General features: G+C 36.0%; 1 protein-coding gene across 2 annotated transcripts; it reads right to left on the reverse strand.

Moving 5' to 3' along the window:
* Positions 1-18,353: 18,353 nt before the first annotated feature.
* LOC140746672 (uncharacterized) lies at positions 18,354-24,276 on the reverse strand. 2 transcript variants are annotated; one of them, XM_073078778.1, is made up of 3 exons: positions 23,153-24,276; positions 22,287-22,430; positions 18,354-19,388 (listed from the first exon to the last, which is right to left on the reverse strand). In XM_073078778.1, exons 1-3 carry the CDS (start codon positions 23,181-23,183, stop codon positions 18,589-18,591), a joined length of 975 nt encoding a protein of 324 aa, XP_072934879.1. In that variant the 5' UTR covers positions 23,184-24,276; the 3' UTR covers positions 18,354-18,588. The 2 variants fall into 2 exon arrangements, with proteins under 2 accessions (XP_072934879.1, XP_072934876.1); XM_073078775.1 differs by having other exon boundaries at positions 18,357-19,388; positions 22,287-24,276.
* Between the last annotated feature and the right edge of the window lie 1,060 nt (positions 24,277-25,336).

Here is a 25,336-nt window from a genome sequence, read left to right on the forward strand (position 1 = left end):
TATACTTCACCACACCGCGTTAGATCACCATCGCATCACCATCCGGTTTGGTAATTAAAACGATTAATTTATCTTACATATTTAATTTAGTTTAGTGCACATCGGTAATCAATACAAGGTTTTTCTTTGGCACATACAATACAAAGCCTTGTTCTACTTAATGTTTGTCATAGATGTGTTACCCTTAAGGCCTACGTGCATATCAGTGCGAGACACAATATAGTTTAGTAGATGTATTGATAGTACCGTCGCAATCAAACAAGCTAAGAAGAGTTTCAGAATATTTTTGCATATGGTACAACTATCGCGCATTATGTTAAAAGACTTGTTTACTAGGCTTCTATATTTAGCTTTTATTCGTAGCTCCAGGACCTAAACGAGGGCCAACCCCCCTCATTAGGGGCACTAGACTATCAACTGTGGACTTATTGAACTGTTCTTCCCTTATTCAGACTACCCCACAGTATTTAAGTGTAAAATACAGTAGCATTAGCTCTGTTCTGTTTCTATGGTGTGCACAACTACATTCATTAATTCATTTTATATAATTATTCATTAATTTCATGTAATTTATGAAATATTAACCAAAATTTAAATTTAAAGGATTGTCTTTTGTTTTAAAATTGAATTATTTAAAATAGAATAATCATTGTCAGTTAGTCGTAAATCTTAAAAGACGAACAAATTTTATAAATAAAATATTAAAAATTGACAAATATATTTTGATTATTTCCGTATAATATTTCATACATACTTCATACGTTCACACTTCATACGTTTTAAACACAATTTAAGCCAAAATAAATCCTATAATAATTTATGTCTCGTATTTTCATACAAAACAAACTTCTCCAACTCATTTTCTTTTATTGTAAAACGTATTAGGGGACCTACATCAATCTGACTGTCTCATACATCGTGGATGTATTGTATGAGTACATTAAAGGCAAAAGCACTCAAAGCCTAGATTTCCCAGTCCATTCAAATCGAAAAGCTTAAATAAATAATCAGGCAACTTTTCAATGTTAAAAATTCTCTCTTCCTCCCTATTATTTTTATCGCCCTAACTCGATAACGCTTTTATGTTACCCCTCGATGAAAACTGGCTAAGTGTGAGTCGGGCTCAAATAGTAAACCGTATTTTTAGAACCTTGTGAAAGATAATAGGTATGTTACTTGATTGACAAATCACTAAGACGACTAATATACTTTCTAAATATGATATTATTTTATCAAAGATAGGCGTCTAACCATTTTTATAAATACCTAAACGTAATTAGTTCCTAATTAAACTAAAATTAGTTATATTTAATATTATGCATTTGAAGAACTGTTATTTTTTTAACTTTGTGTCGTAATCTTAAACATTACACAATAACTTAAAACTTCTCCATAATTTCATAAAACTTTTTAATTTCCACTACAAAACATATCTAGTCCTAACATGTTCCGTTTTTCCAAATGTCTTAGGGAACACTAAAAAATGAAATAAAGAGTAAATTTAAACTTGAAATTGACTTTGACGGATGACATGTTGGAATTGGTGACCCTCGGCCGTCTTGTGCTTAAAAATTCAGGATGTATCAACACTCGGCTTTAAGATCGATTCACACTTCACTGCCAAGGATATGGGGTTCGCCAGGGTACGTATTTTGCACCGCTGTTTCTTCTTGTTGATTTTACTATACGTTATATGTGTTACTATGCAAATTTCACTTAGAAATATATAAATTAAGGTATTGTAGGATATTGTGTAATATTCAAAAGTATTTAAATCCTGAATTCAACAATGTAAAGTATTGTAGCTGTAGTAAAAAGTATTTTAATGTGATATTTGCACAGTCAAACGCTGATATAAGATTTCTATTAACTATTTCCTAAAAACTATCTCATTTCACCTACTTCAATATATAAATCGTGTATGTTAACATCACAAACAATATTTAATAATATTACTGAAATTATTAGAAATTGTTAAACTACATAATCAACATTAACATTAACAAATTATAATTTAGCGTTTGACCCACGTTTATTTTATCACTGGATTACATCAGTTTCATAATAATCCTACAAACATATCTACAATAAAATCTAATACCCGTGCGAAATACTCTTAACACAAAACAAATTTACAATGACCCCGTTATGTTACTGACTTTATATTAAAGTAATGAGGTATAGTAAAGGGAGCGAGCTCAAGTTATACTGGTTATGGACCCTAGGAAGGTTATTCTCCTGAGACAAATTATGAGTGGGTAAATCATCACACGAAACTATTTGATGAACTCCCACGCTTCTCTGCACTCAATGATTATCTTGTAACGGCTAGAATTAAATATATACTCATATGTATAAATATGTATTTACGAGTTTTGAAACAAAGATTGTACTACTGAATACCTAAGGAGTCACTGCGGTCCATGAACATACCATAATGAACCAAACTAGGATTAGTTATTGATTGGCGTCTCACTCAAAGTCGACTAGAGATGCGTTGCTATTCCTGAGAACTAAGTTACTCCAGAAACTAAGTTAGTCCCAACTGCCTCTACTTTATCATACCATATCGTTAAGTATTCGCCAACTAGCAATTTCATGCCGCCAAATTTTGCGCATGAAATTAAAAATCTAGAAACATTGCTCTAAACATCTCGACAATATTTCCCAATAAAGTCATCTCAATATTCATATCAATAAATCTCCCATTTAACACACATTAAACGGATCCCTCTAGTTTTTATTAACACGTAAAATCTCCCGCCTGCCCAATACAAAACAATAACAGTTTTTGTAACCCCTAACAAGTGCGTTCATAAACTTTCCGTACCCCACAAAGCTTTGGGTTTCAACCCCTGGGATTACGTTCTCATATTGATTCGATACACGAGCGAATCAAAACATATTGTATCACGAAATAAGCTTCAGAATCGAATAACGAAGTAACTGTACTTACTACTTTGTTCTGTCCAATAACGAAATTGTACACACGTTAGGATCGAGTAGAAATGGCCTTTAATTTTTGGTATCAGGATATAGTTTTGGTTGGATTGTATGAGCAGATGTTCTTTTCTAAAACTGAAACGTAGATTTGATTCACATAATCCGATTCGTTGGTTAGGGATGTGTCGACTCGATTTGATATCGAGTTGGCTGGATAAAATTGAGTAAATGTATGTTACAATTTATTCGTACTTCTCTTTTTCGTATTTTTCATTCATCTTATTTATCATTACTAAACTTATACAATACCGTAATAGCTATCGTAGTACCTACCTATTAAAAACGAAACAATACAAACAGTTTGAACGAAAGTAATATTAATCAATTTTATGACGTAGATACTTATTTTAATATCAGGTGATGAGAAAAAGATAAAATCGAATAAAACGACAGCCCAAAAATTAAAATATATTAGTGAGACTACCTCCAGTTTACTCGAGCTAAGCACAACTCGATTATTCGAGTAAATAACTCACGTAACATCTCTAACTGGTGCAAATTCGCACTTGACTGTTTTAGCTCAATGAGCAACATCTTGTTTGAAAGAGATAAATTAGAAGGGGTGACGCCTATTCGATATGGCGAGTTCCCTGTGGAATCAATTGTGATGTCTGTATTCCGTTTCTCACGCTCAGTTTCACAGCATTAGGAGGCAGTGTGATGGAAACTTGTGATGGTTTTGCCAATTGGTCACAGTTTTTATTGACCAATTGGGAATCATTTAATGATCTTATAAATAAGTATTCAAATGTATGTATACAGATAAATTAATTCAATCAATTAATGTGATTTTAGAATTGCTGTCATTTCATCCATTTATATGAAAATTAAAGTACTTAAAAATCTGTAAGTTTTTGAGGTAGTTGTAGACTCAGAGTAATAGTCAGATTAACACTGAGGAGAAATAAATCCGTCTTGGAATGTCTCATGCATAATGTTAGAGGAAGATAATAATTCCATTGGCATTATATCACCTTAAAATGACCAATTCGTGCCTTAACAGAATTAAACCTACACCTGAAGAGGTTAGAACCCTCTGTGGTTCGACTCCGGCAGCACCACCGCCATGCCAATTTCTGACTAATACCTAACTCTCTGACCTCTCTGACTCTTCTGACCTCAGGTAGGAATCTTACCTTATCTGGAGTCGATTGAGTTGTAGACACTTACTGAATGCCGGTGGACTGCATGCTCATTTGCTACTCCTATATTATAAAAAAGAAATCATTAAATATAGGCAATACCTATTAAGGATCAAGCTTCCGCCTTGATTTATTCAACATAATATCCCATATTCCCAACTAATAATCAAATAAAGAGTAGTTACTTACACAATCTATTGTATACTTACTGTATTATTTATGAAATAACAAAAGAAATATTACAGCAATAACAATCTTGATCACCGAACACAGTAAGTCCATAGCGAAATAGATTAATAATTAAATTCGCATCCCCTGCATCGGCAGCATCGGCACCAAACGATGATATCAGATGCGCGTATAATATTAAAGTATAATTGGATCACCCCTCTTCTTTTTATTGTTCTCTGTGCGGTATCACCCCATCGGTTGTCTAGGGTTGGCACGAATTGAAATTTCAGATGGGCCTTTTTTCAATGTTTCTTTGGGCAATTTAAATTATTTGTACGTTTATCGCAAATGATTATAGTCATTTCTGTGTCACTGTTTTAGCTAGAATTTTAAGTCCGGTAATTTCTGTTAGTAAAAAAGACGCTTTCTTCACACAAGGATTCCTTGTGTCGTGGGTGCTATGGACACACATACAAAGACAAATACAGAGTCACCCGGATCCAGAAACTGAAAACTTAATTAATTATTTACATATCTGTTTAGCTGTTGTTAATAAATAACATATTACAGTCGGCATAATACACACAAGATATAATTTTAATAAATTTAAAAAAATATTATCTATAAAACACAACGAAATCAATTAAACCATCTCTCACTATCGTTCAAAAAGTTTACAATCAAAATATTTCCAGACTTTATATATTTTTAAATGTCATCTTAAATCAAAATCCATGAATAACTTTATAATACATAAATATTAAAAAAAAACTAATAAATTTTTTTTTTGGGAAAATTGACAACCCTACGATAAATTTTTTAACACTGTCACAACCAGACACGACACTACAGGCAAGTGTTTTGTTTGTTTGGACAACAGATTGTTTTATTTGAAGTGCATTCGTTGTAGTTAACAGTTGTTTGTTCACTTGTACTCCTGCCCACTTTGCTTTGTTGGGGGTATTATAGGCCCATTCATAAATTTATAAGCCGTGAAATTGATATAATTTAAAATAATATATGAATAGGCTATAGCAAATATACGAAGTCAAGTAAAAATATAATACAGATTAGACAAAAATCCGACACCATTCTTTAGTCGAATATACATAGATGCGATATACTTTCTAGAAAGTTGATTATCATCAATCCATTACTGTCCCACTGCTGAACACGGGTCTCTGAATGATAAGGATTCGGCCATAGTCCACCGCGCTAGCCAAGTGCGTATTGGTAGACTTCACATGCCTTTGAGATTTTTTTTATAAATCTCTTAGTATGCAGGTTTCCTCAAGATGTTTTCCTTCACCGTTTAGCAAGTGATAATTAATTTCTAATACGCACATAACTTTGAAAAATCAGAGATGCCTGCCTAGGATTTGAACCTCGGACCGCTCGATTGAGAGGCGGCTAACCACGGCTATCACTGCCTTATCTACAAAGTTACAAATGCAGACATACAAAGTATATACAATTATGAAATCTAAAAAGAACATAGGTAGTAATAGTCTATGTGTATTAAAATGTGTCTTTCAATACGCTCTTGACCAGCGCGGTACTCGGACGAGGGTTTATCAGACCTCAAATCCTTCTTTCTATAAGGAGACCGGTGCCGAGCAGTGGGACAGTAATTGGTTAAAAATCATCAGGAGAAATACACAACTATAATTGTCAGACATTGTAATACGTAGACATACAAATTCATTTATATTTATGGATAAAAATAAACCTATCTTAATTCTGATTTAGAAATATACAATTAACTTATTGTTAATTAAACAGTATTGCTGTGTTCGTACGATTATCTTAATTTAATCACATAAGATTTATAGTAGTTTTCTATTAACTTTTACCGCACAATTACTTAACAATAAACCTAGTATTGTGAGGACTATCGCAAGCATCGATTATATGTAACTCGATTACAAACAAATAAATTTTATTACATCTCCAATGTATTTTGAGCTATATTTCTTTTGTACGATCAAACGTAAGTTTCAACTGCAGAGCTCAACTTAAAGTGGACACTTTTCTTAACCCACAAAAGCGCGTTAAAACTCAATATAGCAGGGTCCAATGGCGAACAAATAAAGAGCTTAGAAAAAATAGACGTGGCGTGTTGTTATGGAACAATAAAATCGGAGTTTCTTATAAAAACAAAGTACGCAAGTATAGTCCGCCGAAATGCGTCCCCATAGCAAATTGTATGACTACCCCTGCTCGCAACAACTTCACAGCGTACTAGAAGTTTGGCGAGGAATATACCTATAATACGATATAAAGTATACCTATTAAAAATGAGTTAAGCATTAAAAATCATTATTCAAACAATAATCAATCGTACATACTGTAGTTAATGCCATGAAGGTTCGGAGTTCGACTCCCGAACAGTCACCAGGACAAAAAATAAATAATTAATTCATATTTTTTGTACTAGAACTTGTATTTTTGCGTGTTTTATAATAAGTCTAAGTCTCGACACGACTATACCAAATTAATGTAAAAAACATGTGTAGTTAATAACAATAAAATACTTGAATCCTATAGTGCCACTTCTAACTGTACATTAGTCTTTGGCAAACCCCCCAATCGCTGCAATAAGTTAATTGTTTGCAGGCCGGGGTTATGCTCCGTTATGTCCGTTATATCGTTATTGGGATGTCGTTAAGGATGGTTTTGTTTTAGTGTCCCACTTATTATGATTATGGCGGGATGGGTTTGACATAAGCATTATGGGCAAAGCGTAACGAAACCTTTGTTCTTTTTTACACTTTTATCATTTTGGAATATTGATCGAAATAATTAAAATATTTATTTTATCGAGAAAAAGTAGGTAATAAAATCATTTAAAAATAGAACAAAGAAATGGAATTATCCCTTAAACTAAGATTCTTTGTTATTTTACCTTGTCAAAAGTAAAAATAAAAAACATACTAAGTAGTTATATAGGTACACATTATTATTGGTTATTTAAAATGCCTATATCAAAATTTACACATGCGATTTTATTGAAAAATAATGTCTCAGTGCCTCAATTGTTATAATAACAGTCACAACACACAAAGGTTTCCGGGTTCCATCCCTGGCTAAGCAAACACCTTAAAAAGAAGTAATAATAACCACATTTTAAAATTTGTTTTAACGTTATTTTCTAAGTTAATTTATAGTTAATTTTAATGGCTATCAGAAGAATGAAATCCAGGACTTCTTTTTAAAAAGGAGTGCATGGTCACTACATGAATCAACTCTTGTATTAATTTTTCTAGTCTTTCCTTCTTATTTATATCTGTGTTATATATATCTTTTAGAACCTTACGTCACTTTAGCTGTTCCTTCTCGTATTTCTTCTTTCTCTTGTGTGTGTGTCTTATGCTATTAGATATTTTATAATATTTTTTTTTCTCTTTTCTTTTATGTTTGTACCGCTTTTATTATTTTCTGCACAGCCCAAAGGTTGGCTGGGAGATAATGCTTTAATCATTAAGCCCGCCTTTTGTTCCATAATTATGTTTTGGTTCAATAAAATATAAAAAAAAATATATGTATTCTGGACACCAGTGACAATAAGCAGTACAAATACGTTATTGCGATATAATCGAGTTATTGCAGCGTGGGGTTCATAAGCGCACTTGTTTGACGAATTAAAAAGGGGCGCTTGTGGTTATGAGAGGGATGTTCTGCAATTTGATTAGGGGTGGATTGGTTCGCGTGACTTTGCTAGTAAATCTTCTATCAGCTCTTTGAACATAGGTCTCTTTTGTATCTAGTAATCTGATTGTTTCGACTCCTCTGTAATAAATTCGATAAAAAGTACCTGCATACAATGCTAGAATTAAAAGTTCATAGTAAACTACAAAAAAACTTCCTCTTCCTAGAACTAAATATGGGTCAAAAAAATAATGCCCAAAGGGGCCAAATTATACAATACTTTACCTAAATCCGTAAAAAACATAAAAATATAAATAAGTTTAAAAAGGAAGCAGTAGCGCACGTATAAAAATATTCAAATTTAATTTCAGTAACTCATTATGTATTGAATTGATTGTATGAAGGTGGTAGAATATGGTGGTGGTAGGTTCGACTCCGGCGGCACCACCGCCACAGCTATTTCTACCTAATAACAGCAGTGTTAGGCGCTGCTGTGTTCCGGTTTGAAGGGCGTGGTAAGGGAGATATACTTTTCCGAGGCGTTCCAGCTTAGTCCTCAGGGGTAGCGGCGCATCTGTGGCCGACCTCAGGTAGGAATATCTAATCCTATCTGGGGTTGATTATAGATGTCCATGGGCGGCAGTAGCCACTTACCATCAGGTGGACTGCATGCTCGTCTGCTACTCTTATATTAAGAAAAAAAAATTATAACTCTAGCACTTACTGAACTTATTTTACTGTATTAACCTAAGTTTTATTTTCATCATCATCATCAACCCATTACTGTCCCACAGCTGGGCTTCCTCTCAGAATGATAAGGATTAGGCCATATTCCACTGCGCTGGCCAAGTGCGTATAGGTAGACTCCTCAAGAAGATTTAAGATTTCTCAGGTATGCAGATTGCGGGTTTCCTATGCCGTTTAAGCAAATGATAATTAATTTCTAATACGCACATAACTTTGAAAAATCGGAGGCGCGTGCCTGGGATTTGAATCTCGGACCCCTTGATCATGAGGCCGAGTTTCATAACCACTAGGCTATCACTGTTTTAAATGCCCAATATGCTACAAAGCTTTAAATAATAAAGCTTCTTACACATTACATAATTCCCTTCATATTTACAGGAATCAATTATAACCGGATAATTTATGCAGTGAACAGCAAATATTAATTATTCAAACCGAGTAACGACAGTTAATTACCGTTTATCGTGAAATTAATATGAATACGAAAACGAACAATAATTGAAACGTGTGTCATATTATCTTTCGGTGAGGTATCATGACAGATCCACAATGGAAATAACTTATAAGTACATACATACGAATATTGTGTATATGTAAGGGTATACGATAATAAGGAACAGATAATAAATGTGTTTGCAATTATAGATCAGATATAAAGAATAATAATAATTACAGAAATACGGTAAAAACAAAAAACTCGCCTGCTTAAAAATGTATCCTTTTTATTTTTATAATATAGGAGTAGTAGACGAACATGCAGTCCACCTGATGGTAAGTGGCTACTGCTGCCTATGGACATCAGTAATCAACCCCAGATATGATTAAATATTCCTACCTGAGGTCGGCCACAGATGCGCCGCTACCCCTGAGGACTAAGCTGGAACGCCTCGGAATAGTATGTCTCCCTTACCACACCCTTCAAAACGGAACACAGCAACGCCTAAAACTGCTGCTATTAGGCAGAAATAGGTGTGGCGGTGGAGCCGCCGGAGACGACCCACAAAGGGTTCTACCACCTTAAAAAGCCTGTTACTCTCACAATTTAGAAGAATCCAACGACACCTCATATGCTAAAATTTGTCAATCCGTTTGAGCTGTAAGGCATGCCAAAAAATGAGACATACATACGTACAAACATACGATCGAAAACAGTAGCATATATTTGTATTTCTTGCATCTGCACGCAGCCTTTGTGGGAGGAAGAGTTGTACTCGTACACACTGCATGGTTTAAAATATATACCATCATATACATTGGTCGCGGATTGTTGCGAAGTAGTTTTAATCCTAACTTAGTACTTGACATTTAGGAACAATAAGTATGATACCACTTTTAAAAATCATCACCCCTGATGACATTGCCTTTCATATTTTCGTAACGCAATAAGAATTTCAACCCCGTCACTTGGGCAGCTTATAGCACTATGAATTTTTAAAACATCCAAGAAAGCTCTCGGAAGTCGGAACTAACCGAACGTGTCCCTCGGGGAAATCCATCATCGGATGTCCACATCCTTACATGGGTTGCCGGATATGTATGTAGATATGTATTTATATGTATGTGTTTCCGATATGTTATAATTTTTTACAATATAAGATTAGCGGACGAGCATGTAGTCCACCAGATGGTGAGTAGCTACTGCCGCCCATGTACATATGTTATCAACTCCAGATAAAATTAGATGCGCCGCTATGCCTGAGGACTAAGCTGGAATGCCTCAGATAAATATGTTTCCCTTCAAACCAGAACACAGCAGCGCGTAACACTGCTGTTATTAGGCTGGAATAGGTGTGGCGGTTGTGCCGCCGGAATCGAACCACAGAGGGTTCTACCACCTTGAAGATACTTTTACCTACATAGCCAATATCCCCAATACAAGCCATCTCTATCAGGGAGAATGAATGTAAAATACGTAGTATTATTTATTTTAATTAATAAAGATCAGAAATATAAAACTTAATTTAAAATTAATGTGAAACTGAAATATACTAAACATATAAACATAAAGCGAGACATACCTTTTTCTGTTTTGAACACATCTATTCAATCAACCACTGATGTATTCCAATTCGAAATTAGGGCATATAAGAACCATTAACATTTCTTGTTGCAACTGAATCCTTGGGGTACCATATCTGTAGTTGATCTGAGGTGAGGTTCGAATTCTTCTTAGAACAATTTGGGTGTATTACACAATATTAACAGATGGATAGCATGCTCATTTACTATTTTAAGTTCTTAAAAAAATGTTTTAAATTATACGAAAATAACAAAACAAACAAAATAAAAACACAGAACGAATAACAAAATAAAATAAATCAATAGTCATCCTTTCCAAAACAATCAAATTACAAAAGGCAATGAAATGAGCGTAACATTTTAACGGCACGCGCCAAAATTACGTTAATTACATTTGGGAGATCCGACACTGTTAGATGAATGAATGGGTGTATTCATCGGTCATTCTATGCTACGTCTAATCAAGAAATTAAATTAAAATAAAAAAAATAATCTATCTTCTTAATTTGAGAGGTAAGTCTTCAAAGTTTGATAGACGACGCCACGGCTACAGATAGGTGTAAAACAGTAATAATTATTACCTTATACGTAACAATTAAGTACCACAATAATAACTTAAAATAATAAAACCCCACTATTTCAAAATCACACCATAAACTAGAAAATTATTTTCTAAAATTACGTCACTTTCTAAATTTACACGAATCGAATGACACCTCATGTAATAAAATCCGTCAAGCTGTTTGGGCTGCAGACATACATACATACATACATACATACATACATAGGTACATATGTATGTATGTAGGTATGCTCGGAAATCATTACGTATCGTCCCCAGTCTGGGACAAATGAAATTGACTTTTTTATTACATGAGAATAGCAGAGAAGCATGTAGTTCACATGTATCTCCCTTACCACACCCTCCCGCTTAACACTGATATTCCGAGGTAGAAATAGTTGCGACATTAGTGCCGCCGGAGTCGAACTAGAAAGGGTTCTACCACCTTTGAACCTTTCTAACGTAGGTATAATAATCATTTTCATAGAATGTATGGCTGTACGTAATTTGATATTGTATATATGGACGTTATATTGTAATATTACGTACGAAAATAACTACCAAAGTTATTTGTATAGGGAATTGCATCTCAATTTGTGTTTCTTGAACTTGCGCCCACTGACGACTTCATTCACAAATTATTACTGGGAGATTGGCGATGCGTTTTATGTGAAACACGTTTTATTTTATGTCACACAAAATGATATCGGGGTATTCAATTGTCTGACGTTTTAATATATGACGTTTTTTTTATATTGCAATGCAAAATGAAAATTTTGTAGTTAGGTATAACCTTTTAAAACACTTCTATATTGATGGTTCTTAAACCTTTAAGATATCTTGTACCTACTTAACCGAATGAGTTGTAATGAAATTAATAAGGTGCAAATATTAAACTTGTAAGTACCTACTTAGGTTGTGTCTGTCAAGATTTACCTATATCAGTCTTTTTATATTAGTCTTAAAACACTCTCTATCGACGGGTCCAAGGTTTAAAACCGAAGTGAAGTTATGTGTGTATTAGAAATGAGTAATCATTTCTAATTTCGTATTATCCTAATCCTAATCCTAAGTTATTAATAAATTAATAGTTATAAGTTATTAATTAATTAATAATAATTAATTTCTAATACACACATAACTTCACTTCTTGGAAGTAATTCCAAGAAGAGAGATCTTAAAATAAAATTCACAGAGGCATATGAGTTCTACCAATTGGAATTTGGCCAGTGCGGTTCACTATGGCCTATAACTACGCCTCTTATTCCGAGAAGACACCCGTACCCACCAATGAAACTATAATAGGTTGACGACGACAACGGCAACACATCACTAGACTCAGACTCATTCATAGCAGTGAATATTTACTATTTGACCGACTACATAGTAATTACATCTCAGTCCCATGAAAACTCCTAATCCTTACTATTTACTATAATATTATAAATCCGAAAGTAACTCTGTCTGTCTGTCTGTCTGGTTGTCTCTTCTTTACGCCGAAACCACTGAACCGATTTTAATGAAATTTTGTACAAAGATATTCTGAGACCCGAGAAAGGACATAGGATAGTTTTTAACCCGGAAATCCCACGGGAACTAGGGATGGTGATCTAAGATCGATTAATCGGAGAATCGATCTTTTGGACCCAAAACATCGATTATTATAATCGATATTAGTAGGGATTGAATCGTCAACTATGCATTTGACCCAGTGATGATCTTTAGCAAAGTTAAGGTATGAATTTTCAGTTTTATGTATGTTAGTATGTTATATTATTTTCTTTTAAACGCGGGCGAAGCCGCGGGCAAAAACTAGTAATTCCCTAGAATTAACGCTTCCACACATGAAACTATGAAGGCAAGTACCTTTCCAATCAGTAGAGAATAAGACGCAACAACACAAAGTAGTTTCAAGTCTCAAGTAACAAAACATTCGAGGCGAGCACGGAAAGCGACAGGGTGTCCACCGCCGATCTTGACTACATAAACCAACTGTGTTCACACTTTATTTGTACGATAGCGCGCTGAACTTGCTACACTGATAACTTTATTCAGAGAGCATTGTTGTAAGGTGGGTACACACTACACAGATGAGAAAACATTGTCATTTCGGATCAATACATCAACGTTACGAAATTTTTCAATCAGATGACGTTTTTGAGGTTGCTACACTGATAACTTCATTCAGAGAGCATTGTTGTTGGGTTATGGATACAGTGATTAGAAAACATTTTCATCTTGATCTAACATACTATCTGCAAAATTTTTAAAGTAGCTACACTGATAACTTTATTCAGAGAGCATAGGTAAGGGGTCACTGCAACCCACGGACATGTGTTACCAACCCACATAGGATTAGATAGTCCTACTTGAAGTCGACCCCAGATGCGCCGCTATCCGTGAGGACTAAGCTGGAACGCCTCGAAAAAGTATATCTCCCTTGCCACACCCTTCAAACCAGAACACAGCAGCGCTTAACGCTGCTGTTATGAGGCAGAAATAGTTGTGGCAGTGGTGCCGCCGGAGTGAACCACAAAAGGTTCTACCACCTTCCATTAAATAATTTAAATAAATTTCATTAAATATTGTGTGTAGGTATCCTTAGGAACCAGCCTTCCTTGCAAAGATCGCGGCGTAGGCGGCAGCGATACGACACCGTGACGACTTATTCACGCGCGATCTGCTGTCCCCGATAACGGCGATAGCTCGCTCTTTGCATTGCTGGAATTCATACTCAATCGAGGTTAAGAAACAAAGTCAATGTCGGGGCATAGATAGGTGTAATTCTCGCAAATAATTGATATTTTTAGGGTTCCGTACTCGAGTAATAACATATAGCAGTATCAAGCTCAAGTAATACATCTAGCAATAGCAGTAATAAAATAGCAGTGATAGCCTAGTGGTTAGAAACTCGGCCTTTCGATCGAGGGGTCCAAGGTTCCCAAGCCCTCTGATCCCACCTCTGATTTTTCAAAATTATGTGCGTTTTATAAATATTACAAATTAATTATTGCTTGCTTAAACAGTAAAGGAAAACTTCGTGAAGAAACCTGCTTACCTCAGAGTGTTATAGAAAAAAATATCTCAAAGGTATGTGAAGTCTACCAGTACGCACTTGGCCAGGGCGGTGGACTATGGCCTAATCCTTCTCATTCTGAGAGGAGACCCGTGCCCAACAGTGGGACAATAATGGGTTGATGATGACTCGAGTAAAAACGGCACTTTATTACTAAGCCTCCGCTGTCTGTTCACCTTCCTGTGTCCACAGAGCTCTATTTCTTGAACCGTAATAGATTTTTCTTAAGCGTTATACTCTTGTTAGAGCGGTCATGATTATTATGTGATCCTAGTGCCACGCTGCCACTCGCTTCTTGTCGCCGCCTTCCTGGTGCATTCATTTAGTGGGGTATCCACTATATCTGGTGATCTGCCTCGAGTTCTTGAACACTCGATTACCTCTTATCTCTTGTACCTGTAATAGACACTTGAAAATTTTGCAAAGTATCGAAACACACATATTTAAAAAATATTTGCTGCACCTATTTCTAGTGTGAAGAAGTTCTGCGTTTTCCAGGAACAGTGTGGATGTCAACCGAAATCCAGACTGACCTACGTATATGTAAAAATAATGGCATTTAAAAAAAATGAAAAATAGAATAATTATTTTTAAAATTAAAAAAGACAAACCCGCTGAGTTTCTTACCGGATCTTCTCAGTAGAGGTCGCGTTCCGATCCGGTAGTAGTTTAAGAAAATATTGTAACTGACAATTTGTAAGTGCCGCCGTTGGCCTATACAAAATAAATATATTTCATTTCATTTCATTTCATATAAGAAACATCTTAGTTCTCAAAAGTGATAATGCATCTGTACTCGGCTTCAGGAAGAATCTATTCTATATGGAGTTGATTACAGATGTCCATGGGCTTCAGTGGATACTGGACCGCATGCTCGTTTGCTACTCCAATCTTATAAAATATATAAATTGCATATTTGTTTGCTATATCTTTATTAAAAATATATAAGTACCTATAAATTATAATACTTTCTACACTCACAGGCCCATATTAGGATTCCCTGTGTCATGTGTGCCATGAACACATATAAAATGGATATACAACACCCAGATCCAGAACAAAAATCTAAATTCAACATTCAGATTGGCCTGGCCAGGGATCGAACCCGGAACCGTCTGTGCGACAGTCCGACAAGGTAACCGTTCCGCTCTTATATAAGTAGTAGATATCATTCCTAACATAGAAAGGCCAAACAGTCAAACACAATGCCACAATATGCCAATCCCTTTAATCCGAGCAAAAAAGGGCTTGGACCTTCAAAACTTATATCCCAAACATTAAGCATTCGTTTCGTTTTATCTGACTTGTCAAATAAAGCTTTTTACCAAATATAACTCAAGATTCGTTATCAAATGCATTCGAGCATTGTGCTTTATCAAAGTATTAATTTTTTTGATGTTATGTTTCTTGTTAAGGAAGGTACAAAGGTATACAAGTATTTTCGCGTCCCGAATATTATTTGGCCTTAATATAAATCTATAAATTCTACTGTTTCGAACTTAATCGTGGTGTAATTCTGTATTTTAGTTGGTTCATTGATTTTAAGATTGTTACATTTCGATCCAAATGGTGCTTTAGTGGAATTTTGATATACCTTTTAAATAGTTTTAATCATAATTACACCTTGAATACTTCTGTATTTTAGTGGGTACATTGATTTTAATATTATTGCATTACGGTCGAAATGGGACTTGAGTGAAATTGTGACAGTTGTGGTTTACGACAGTTTCTGGGCGCAAGTGGAACACCAGCGCAAACCATTTTTGTAAAGGCTTTTGGTTTAAAATCGCCTTACGGTATAAGTAGTGCTTGAGTGGAACGGTGACAGTTGCTGCACCTGCAATTGTCAACAGCATAAGACTGAAGTTGCAGTTTGCGATACCTTCTGGATCTAAGTGGAATAACAGCGCAAAAATCTTACCGTAAGTATTTACTTATAGCTTTAATATTACCTACCTACCCTTTTTTTTTTTTTTTTTTTTGTTGACCAGGGGGAAACCTTCAAAAGGTACCCGACGTCATGGGAGTGACGCCGGGTTATGTGGGATTTTTACCACACTAAAACCCCCCCGGTGGCCGTCCTCAGCGTTTGGTGGAGAACTCCGGGATCTCCAACGGAACACAACCGGAGTCCTCCTAACGCGATGCCCTTTTATCGGGCTCTGCCCTAGGGGGAGCAATTTACGCTCCTCTCACATCCCCTGGTGATTACAGCGATATGCGACCACACAAACCGCTGTCCTTCCCGGGGTCGCTTGCTGGACGGTTTGAGCTCCCACTCTTGCCGCCCGCAACCCCGGAAGCCCCTTTTAGTCGCCTCTTAATTAATATTGAAATCATTTTCCGAGGTACTGAATTGTACTGTATTACCTAATTATATAATACCAAAGATCACCTATCTATGTACTTTCCTAATATTTTCTATGGGACAACTAAGGAGAGAAAATGAAGTTCATTCAGATATCGATGTAATATTGAACAAGTATTGTATACTATTATGTACATATTTCAATAAAGCATCTTTCTGCCTCTAAATTGTGTAAAAGGCTTTTATTATTTAATAATCGGAATTTGGAAACGTGATTTTTAGCTATGAAACGCTATTCCGATGTATATAAGTCGGAATTAGATTATATGAGCACATTAATCCGCGGCATAACCACAAAATACTATACAGGGTGTTTAAAGTTTTAAGAGGTCTTTAAGAACGTTTCCATTGTTTGTATCAGTAATTCGCTTAATCCTAATTAATGAATAATTAACATTGTTATACGATTTTAATAGTTATTTAAATAAGAACTAGAACATATTACGACGTTTTGATTCGATTAAATTACTCAAAATAAAGTAATTCTACAAACCGCATGATGATATTCCATATAATTATCATGGTGTATCATAATAAACCCTAGTATAAAGTACACAGAGATACAAATACAAAGATACAAAGAGAATGTCCAAAATTGTATTGAAGATACACGAATTGACTAAAGGTTTTAAGAAATTAACAGGAAATACATAATTTAAGTTAACCATTCAAGAAACTATATTCTAATAAAGTTTTATTTCGGCAGTTTCACTTTAATCCTAGCTAAGAACACTTTTTATAAAACTATTCTTTAAATAATAAAAAAACTAAATCAAAATTGAAACTAAAATCAATAAATAATATTTATTTTTACACACCATGTAGCAGTAGAAAGAGATAGAACATCTCTTTCACTCCTTTATTTTGTATACTCGGAATTAGGAACCAAATACATCGGAATAAGGATTTTTACATCGGAATTAGGTTTTTCTGACTTGTTTCATATTTAATTAAAAAACACATTTAAATCAATATTTTATCGTAAAATGTCGAATCTATTTCAAAAGTACAGATAATAAAGCTTCTGATAAAATTACCAAATTAATTATTAAGCCGTAGTAAATGCTTAATATTTGACGCTCTTTCTAGTTTTGGTGAAAATACCGCGGAAATAGGTGACTTTACCTTAGGTGTCCAAAATGTAAACAAAGAAATGTCATTGTCAAAATTCGATGACAGGTATTGCAAACCTTAACAAATTAACAAGAAACGAAAACTTTCACAAAATTCAACATAAAACAAAAACTTAATAACTGCACACAATTTAAAAAAACGCGCTATGACAACTAGAAAAAAATCCAGTTCGATCACGATCACGAAAATGAATAATATCAACTACGAAACTTAAAAATGGCGGCACACAAAATGTTTTGGATGCCGATTGTGTGACCATTATCACAATTTAATTTTCTCTCATAAATCTTGTTTTTTATTATTATTACTGTATGAAATGAAATTGAGTTAATATAAATATTGTAAAATGTGAATTGATTTTAATTTATTTAGATTATTATTTTATTATCGATGTATTAATTTAATATTGTCAAAAATAAGAAATTTGACACATATTTTCTTGATAGGTCAACACCTTTGTTTACATTTTGGACACTGTCTGAGTGTCAGGCCCCAGTGGTGAGCTGGGCGTCCTGGCTTTTAATATAAACTCGCCAAATATGGTTTGAACTGTTTATTCTAATAAGGGAACGACCGGCGTGTGCACTTCGAGTGGGTTCGCGGACGAGTAGTCTGGACGCGAGGAAGGGGTGCGGGTCCCCCGCCAGCCGCCGACGGTCGCCTGTACTGCGCGAAGTGCGTTACGCAGTAACATACTCCCCGGGTTGAAGGGATGGCTTCAAGAAGATGAAGAAACAGGAAGAGGGCATATATTGTTGTATGCCCGTGTAATGGTGCCCTTCTTCGTCAGGATCTCTGCAACTCTAACACGGCCGTCAGATCCGGGCTTGATGGCGACGACTCTACCCAGCAGCCACAGGAGAGGAGGAAGATTGCCGTCTCTTACTAAGACCAAGGCGCCTATCTTGAGGTCATGTCCAGTCGTCTGCCATTTGGTTCTCTGCTGTAGAAGAGAAATGAATTCATTTGAGAATCGCTGCCAAAAATGCTGCCGCAGCTTCTCGATGCGATCGAAGCGTGGTAGCCGCTGAATGTTGACATCAGCCACTAGAGGACGTGGGACGGTCATAAGAGGTCGTCCGAGGAGGAAATGTGCAGGGGAAAGATATGATAGATCAGAAGGATCTGTGGATAAAGGCGTTAAGGGTCTGGAATTTAAAATAGCCTCTATCTGAATCAGGCAGGTCGACAGCTCTTCATAAGTTAAATGAGTGAGGCTCAAGACTTTGTATAATAAATGTTTTATGGATTTAACAGCTGCCTCCCAAATGCCACCAAAATGTGGGGTATAAGCTGGTATAAATTTAAATTCTATGCCTTCATTACATAAATCAGAAGCTATACTATCTGATGATGCTAATAATAAGCGGGAAAGCTCATTGAAAGCTCCCACGAATGTTGTGCCGTTGTCGGAGTACACCCGCTGTGGTTTACCGCGACGACTGATAAACCTGTTGAAGGCAGCGAGGAACGCCTCCTTAGTGAGGTCGGACACCAACTCCAAATGGACGGCTCTGACTGCAAGACACACAAAAACACAAATATAAGATTTTATTAGCTTACAACCTCTACCCCCACGATCGGCTATCAGCACTGGCCCGGCGTAATCAAGACCTGTGTTCAAAAAAGGAAACTCTAAATGAGTTCTATCATTGGGTAAGTTGCCCATAATAACCTGGACAGGCTGAGCTTTGAAACGAGTGCAACGAACACAGTTACGCACTATCTGCTTAGATAGGTTTTTGCCTGCTAGAGGCCAATAAGTAAGCCTAATGTTCGCCAAAAGCAATTGAGGTCCTGCATGGAAAAGTGTTTTGTGTTCTTTTTCAAATATGATTTTTGTTAAATGATGTTTGCTACACAATAAAATAGGGTGCTTAACGTCATAGGTATAATTCGAGTTTTCAAGACGTCCACCGACGCGAATTAAGTTCTCATAATTAATGAAAGGTGAAAGACTAACCAATCGATTATTTTTATGTAAAGTTTGATTAGCTTTAAGACATTGATATTCCTCAGGGAACATTTCCTGCTGAGAAATCTGTAATATAAGATTCTGTGATGATTTTAATTCTGAATGTGTTAAGTAAGATGTATATTTTTTATTATGTTTTTTACAGTTATTTATAAATCTATGTATATACGCTACGATTCTGATTAATTTTGTAAATAAAGATGATTTATGAATTAACTTAGAAATTAAATTATGATTATTATTATTTACTTCCAATTTATTATTATATTTAATAGTTGTATGTAAAGATGTTTCTGGTAGTGAATGAGGTTGTATATTCGGTGGATTGGGAAAGTTTATTTCCCTTGTTTTAATAAAATCAGGGCCCGACCACCAAAGAGTGGATGTGCTGATGCAATCAGCCTTCACCCCCCGAGAAGTGAGATCAGCCGGGTTGCACTTGGAAGGAACGTAGCTCCACGTCTGATGGGCGGTTGTTTCTTGTATCTCACTTACTCTATTGCGAACAAATTGGTTAAGTTGACTGGGTGATGTGGAAAGCCAACCCAAGACGATAGTTGAATCACACCAAAAGTAGCAGTTATTAAGCAATAGGGTAAGTGACTGACGTACCTTTAGAAACAGCCTAGTTCCCAGTAAAGCACCACATAGCTCTAACCGTGGTATGGTCGTGGGCTTTATAGGGGCAACCCTATTTTTAGAGGCTACAAGGCGAACGGTTACCGTTCCATCGACTGCAACTGTTCTCACATAAATACACGCGCCATAAGCGCGCTCTGAAGCGTCTGTGAAGGTATGAAGTTCTATTAAAGAGGGGTTACTGGAAGAGACCCAGCGAGGAATGCGAATAGAATTTAGAACTGAAAGTGAATTTAAGAAATCTAAAAACTGTGTTTTTATTTCTGCTGGTACATCTTCATCCCAGTTGCATTTAAGAATCCAAAGCTGTTGCAACATGAGCTTGGCTTGGACTATACATGGGCCAACAAGACCAAGGGGGTCAAAGACCTGGCTTACTAAAGATAAAATATTACGTTTTGTAATTTTAGATATGGGTTTTATTTGCATTGAAAAGAATAAATGATCTACGTTACAGTCCCAGTATAAACCAAGCGTTTTACATGGAGAGGTGTCGTTTAAATTTAATGTTTTATTTTTTATGTCTACATCACTATTACTTATTAAATTTAATATTTTTTGATTGTTGGATTGCCATTTACGAAGATTGAAATTTGCGGACTTCAAAGTATTACGTACGCCATGACATAATGCTACGACTGACTCTATAGAATCGCCTCCACACAAATAATCGTCAACGTAAAAATCACGCTTAATGGACTCACTAACCTTAGGGTCTGAACAATGATCTGCAAGCGATACTAAACATTTTGTGGCTAAATATGGGGCTGATGCAGTACCATACGTAACTGTATTAAGTCTATATGTTTTTAAAGGATCTGAGGGATCAAACCTGAAGACTATTTGCTGCAGTGAGCGTTGAGAAGGCTCCACCAAAATTGCACGATACATTTTTTCAATGTCACCGGTTACAACATACCTATGTTGTCTGAATCGTAAAAGTATTGTTAATAAATCCTCTTGTACGGTAGGGCCTACCATCTGAATGTCATTGAAGGACTTGCCCGAGGTGCTTAAGGCTGATGCATCGTATACTACACGCAGTTTTGTGCTCGAGCTGGACTCACGTATTACCCCGTGATGAGGCAAATAATAATTAAATTTAAAATGATCTGATTTTGTGTTTACTGTCATATGATTAAGTTCAATGTATTCACGCATAAATTGTAAATATTTATTTTTAAATGAAGTGTCGCGCTCAAATCTGCGTTCTAAAGAAAGAAATCGACGCTTAGCCATTGCATATGACTCACCTAAGTATTCGGGCGAGTCTTTCAATGGAATGGTGACAATGAATCGACCGCTGTTATCACGGCGTGTTGTCTCTTGGAAAAGCTTTTCACAGGCTTGCTCTTCTGAAGAAAAACATTTACCAGAAGACACGGAATCGAGTTCCCAAAAACGACTTAATTGATCAGATTCTTCATTGGTTAAAAAATGACAAACTGTAGGTTGTTTAACAGGAAGAGACTGGTATACACAGCCCGAAACAAGCCAACCTAATTTTGAATTCTGTAATCTAGGATTATTTTTGCCTAAATTAATTGTATCGGAACCTAAGACGTCCCAGAATACTTCAGCTCCTACAAGTATGTCAATAGCTGAAGGTATGTTAAATGTAGGGTCTGCTAGCTGAAGACCTGACGGAATAGATAAATGTTTCATATCTATGTAAGAGCCAGGCAGCGATTGTGTAATTTTTTGTAAGACAAAACAGTTTACGTTCGCCCGATAACCTCCACAATAAGACTGCAAAATAAGGCTACAGGTTTCTGAGGTATTCGAAACATGACCGTTAATACCTGAGACAGTGGAGCTCGTGCTACGTTTTACCAGACCAAGCTTCCCACAGAGTTCCTGGGTGACGAAGTTGGAAGTGCTGCCGTTGTCCAACAGAAGTCTGGCAGTATGAAGTTGTCCGGCAACGTCGGCCACCTTTACCAATGCTGTGGATAGCAATACATGGCCCTGATTATTATTTGAATAAGAAGATGTAATGTCAGATGACAATGCTATATTGTTCCCTGTTTGATCTGAATATGACTCCTTATGTAAGAGGGAATTATGCTTAATGGAACAATATTTGCAATGCGATAACTTGCAATGCTTATTTATGTGACCTGGGCGCAGGCAGTTCATACAAACATTACTTTCTGACGCTTTTTTAATACGTGTATCAATATCAAGGTTTCTGAATGATTGACAACTAAATAAATAATGATCTTGAGAACACATAGGACATTTTATATTATTAGGTTTAGGTTTTGTAATATAGTTTTTATTATTATAATTTTTTGATTTATTTTCGTATGTGTTAGCGTTAGGATTGTAAATATGTTTATTATTTTTATTGTCATTTAGTGTGTCTAATAAGTCTGCTCTGTTGGTTAAAAAACGTAAATATTGTTCTAGGTTAGGATATGAAGTAAGATTATTTTTATACTCTTCCCATTGACGGTTAGTAACTGTATCTAATTTTTTAGACATGATGTAAATAATTAAGGTATCCCAGTGTTCTATGGGCTGGCCAAGAGTGCCAAGGGCCCTTAAATTTTTATTTGTTACATCTATCATATTACGTAATGAGGCACTGGATTCTTTATGGATGAATTCAAAATTAAATAAGGCCTGTACGTGATTATTTATAAGAAGTCTTTGATTATCGTACCTTTCTGACAACAATTGCCAAGCAATGGCATAATTACTGGCCTGGAACTCGATGCTTTTTATAACTAGGGATGCGCTGTCGGTTAAAGCCGCGCGAAGATAGTGAAACTTATTGATGTCTTGTATACTTTCATTATTATGAATAAGGGAAATATACGTATCTCTAAATTCAAGCCAGTGCTGATAGTCGCCGTTAAAATGTGGCAGGTCGATCTTTGGCAGACGCACGAAGTCATGCTTGCAGGCAGAGCCGTGGTTAGCGCCGCCGTCGACGGACGAGGCGGACACCGACGAGGGAGCGCGCCCGGGTGCGAGAAGCGCCCGCGCACGGGACACTTGCGCGAAGTATTGCTGCTCAAAATGCTCCCTATCTTTATACATTTCCTCTGCATCCTCCGACAACAGCTCCAACTCCGTCTGCAATGCGTCAAAATCACGATACATTGTTTCCATTACGCTAAGTCGGCATTCTAATTCTGCTAGCTGGAAATTATCTAAATCTGACGCAGGCAATAATTTTATAAAATTTGTGAATTGGGTCAACTTAGCTTTGAAGCTTCCACGTTTCTTTATGAGCTCTTTAAAAGGCATAATGAATGATGGGAAATTAATTAAATGCGTAACCCGTAAGTAAATAATATGCAGGCAAACCCGTAGGTAAAATGCGTATAGCTTTAAGTGCGATTAACTATGAGTTGTGCTAAGCAACAGCAAATATATGAAATGAGTGAATAGATAAGATAGAAAATAGGCTATTTATGAAGAGATCAACATGCCTGATCCGTATAGCACTACTGTAAATTCCTGGAATGAAGCACAAGAAGACAGGAAAATAAGGAAAAAAGGAACGGACTCACTCAATTATTAAAGACCCCCGGGTTCAACGTCCTCTAAGTGACCGCTGAATGTTCTCGACGATCGAAGGCGGGCGATGTTAAATCCACGGGCGGTCGTGCACGGCGAAGCGGACGTTCCCTGGCCACTGGTGACGGCTTCGAAGGACCACTGTCTGAGTGTCAGGCCCCAGTGGTGAGCTGGGCGTCCTGGCTTTTAATATAAACTCGCCAAATATGGTTTGAACTGTTTATTCTAATAAGGGAACGACCGGCGTGTGCACTTCGAGTGGGTTCGCGGACGAGTAGTCTGGACGCGAGGAAGGGGTGCGGGTCCCCCGCCAGCCGCCGACGGTCGCCTGTACTGCGCGAAGTGCGTTACGCAGTAACAGACACCTAATTATGAATCGGACTATACCTACTAAGTAACTTGTAGGTACGGTTCTTGTTACGGTACAAATGATGCTTAAGTGAAATAGCTGTAGTGTACGATATCATTTGGAACTAAGTGGAACCAACACAAAAATGTTTTTTTAATTACCTTTGGTTTTAAGGTTATGAACTCAATAGTTCTTGAGTGAACCTTGGCGCTTTAAACAAGTGTTAAAATTTAACATATGCTATTTAATAGCATAGAACTTTTTTCACAACTTACCTACCTACTAAGTACTTGTTACTGTTGTTGTTACGATATGAATGGTGCTTAAGTGAAATAGCTGTAGTTTACGATATCATATGGAACTAAGTGGAACCACAACAAAATCTTTTTTTCTTACCTTTGGTTTTAAGGTTACGATCTAAATAGTGCTTAAGTGGAACCTTCCCGGTAAACAAGTGTTAAATAGCATAGAACTTTTTGCACAACTCACTAACTAACGTGTAACTGTTATTATCTTGTATACCTACTAATAGATAACGCGTAAATAGTCACTAAGCGTCGAAGAACTCAGTAATAAAATGTGTGAGTAACACCCAGTTCACGTCAGTTACTTAATTGTTCCTATTTCATTATTAATATGCTTTCGAGGTTTATCTATAAACTGTAGTTACCAATACCTACGTATTAATATTTAAAATTATGTAAAGTAGTTTGCATGTTTAATTTATAAGTTTGTATGTTTAATTTATAAGAGCAAGGTGTAATATGAAAAACTTTTAATTTTTATAAATGGACATCATTGATGGTAAATCATTATCAGTTTTCGTAAAAAAATCGAAGCATTTGATAAAAGGCATTGTGTCTTAAATTTGGCAATGGTTACGCTTATGGAAATTTGTAATCAAACCTAGATAGAATAAGAGTGCTAGAGTACAGATAGAAAACAAATTCACTAATGTCCTTGTGAAGTAAC

This window comes from Epargyreus clarus, unplaced genomic scaffold (genome assembly GCF_041222505.1).
Source record: "Epargyreus clarus isolate Ecla_fem2 unplaced genomic scaffold, WU_Ecla_fem_2.2 ptg000002l, whole genome shotgun sequence".
Classification (NCBI taxonomy): domain Eukaryota; kingdom Metazoa; phylum Arthropoda; class Insecta; order Lepidoptera; family Hesperiidae; genus Epargyreus; species Epargyreus clarus.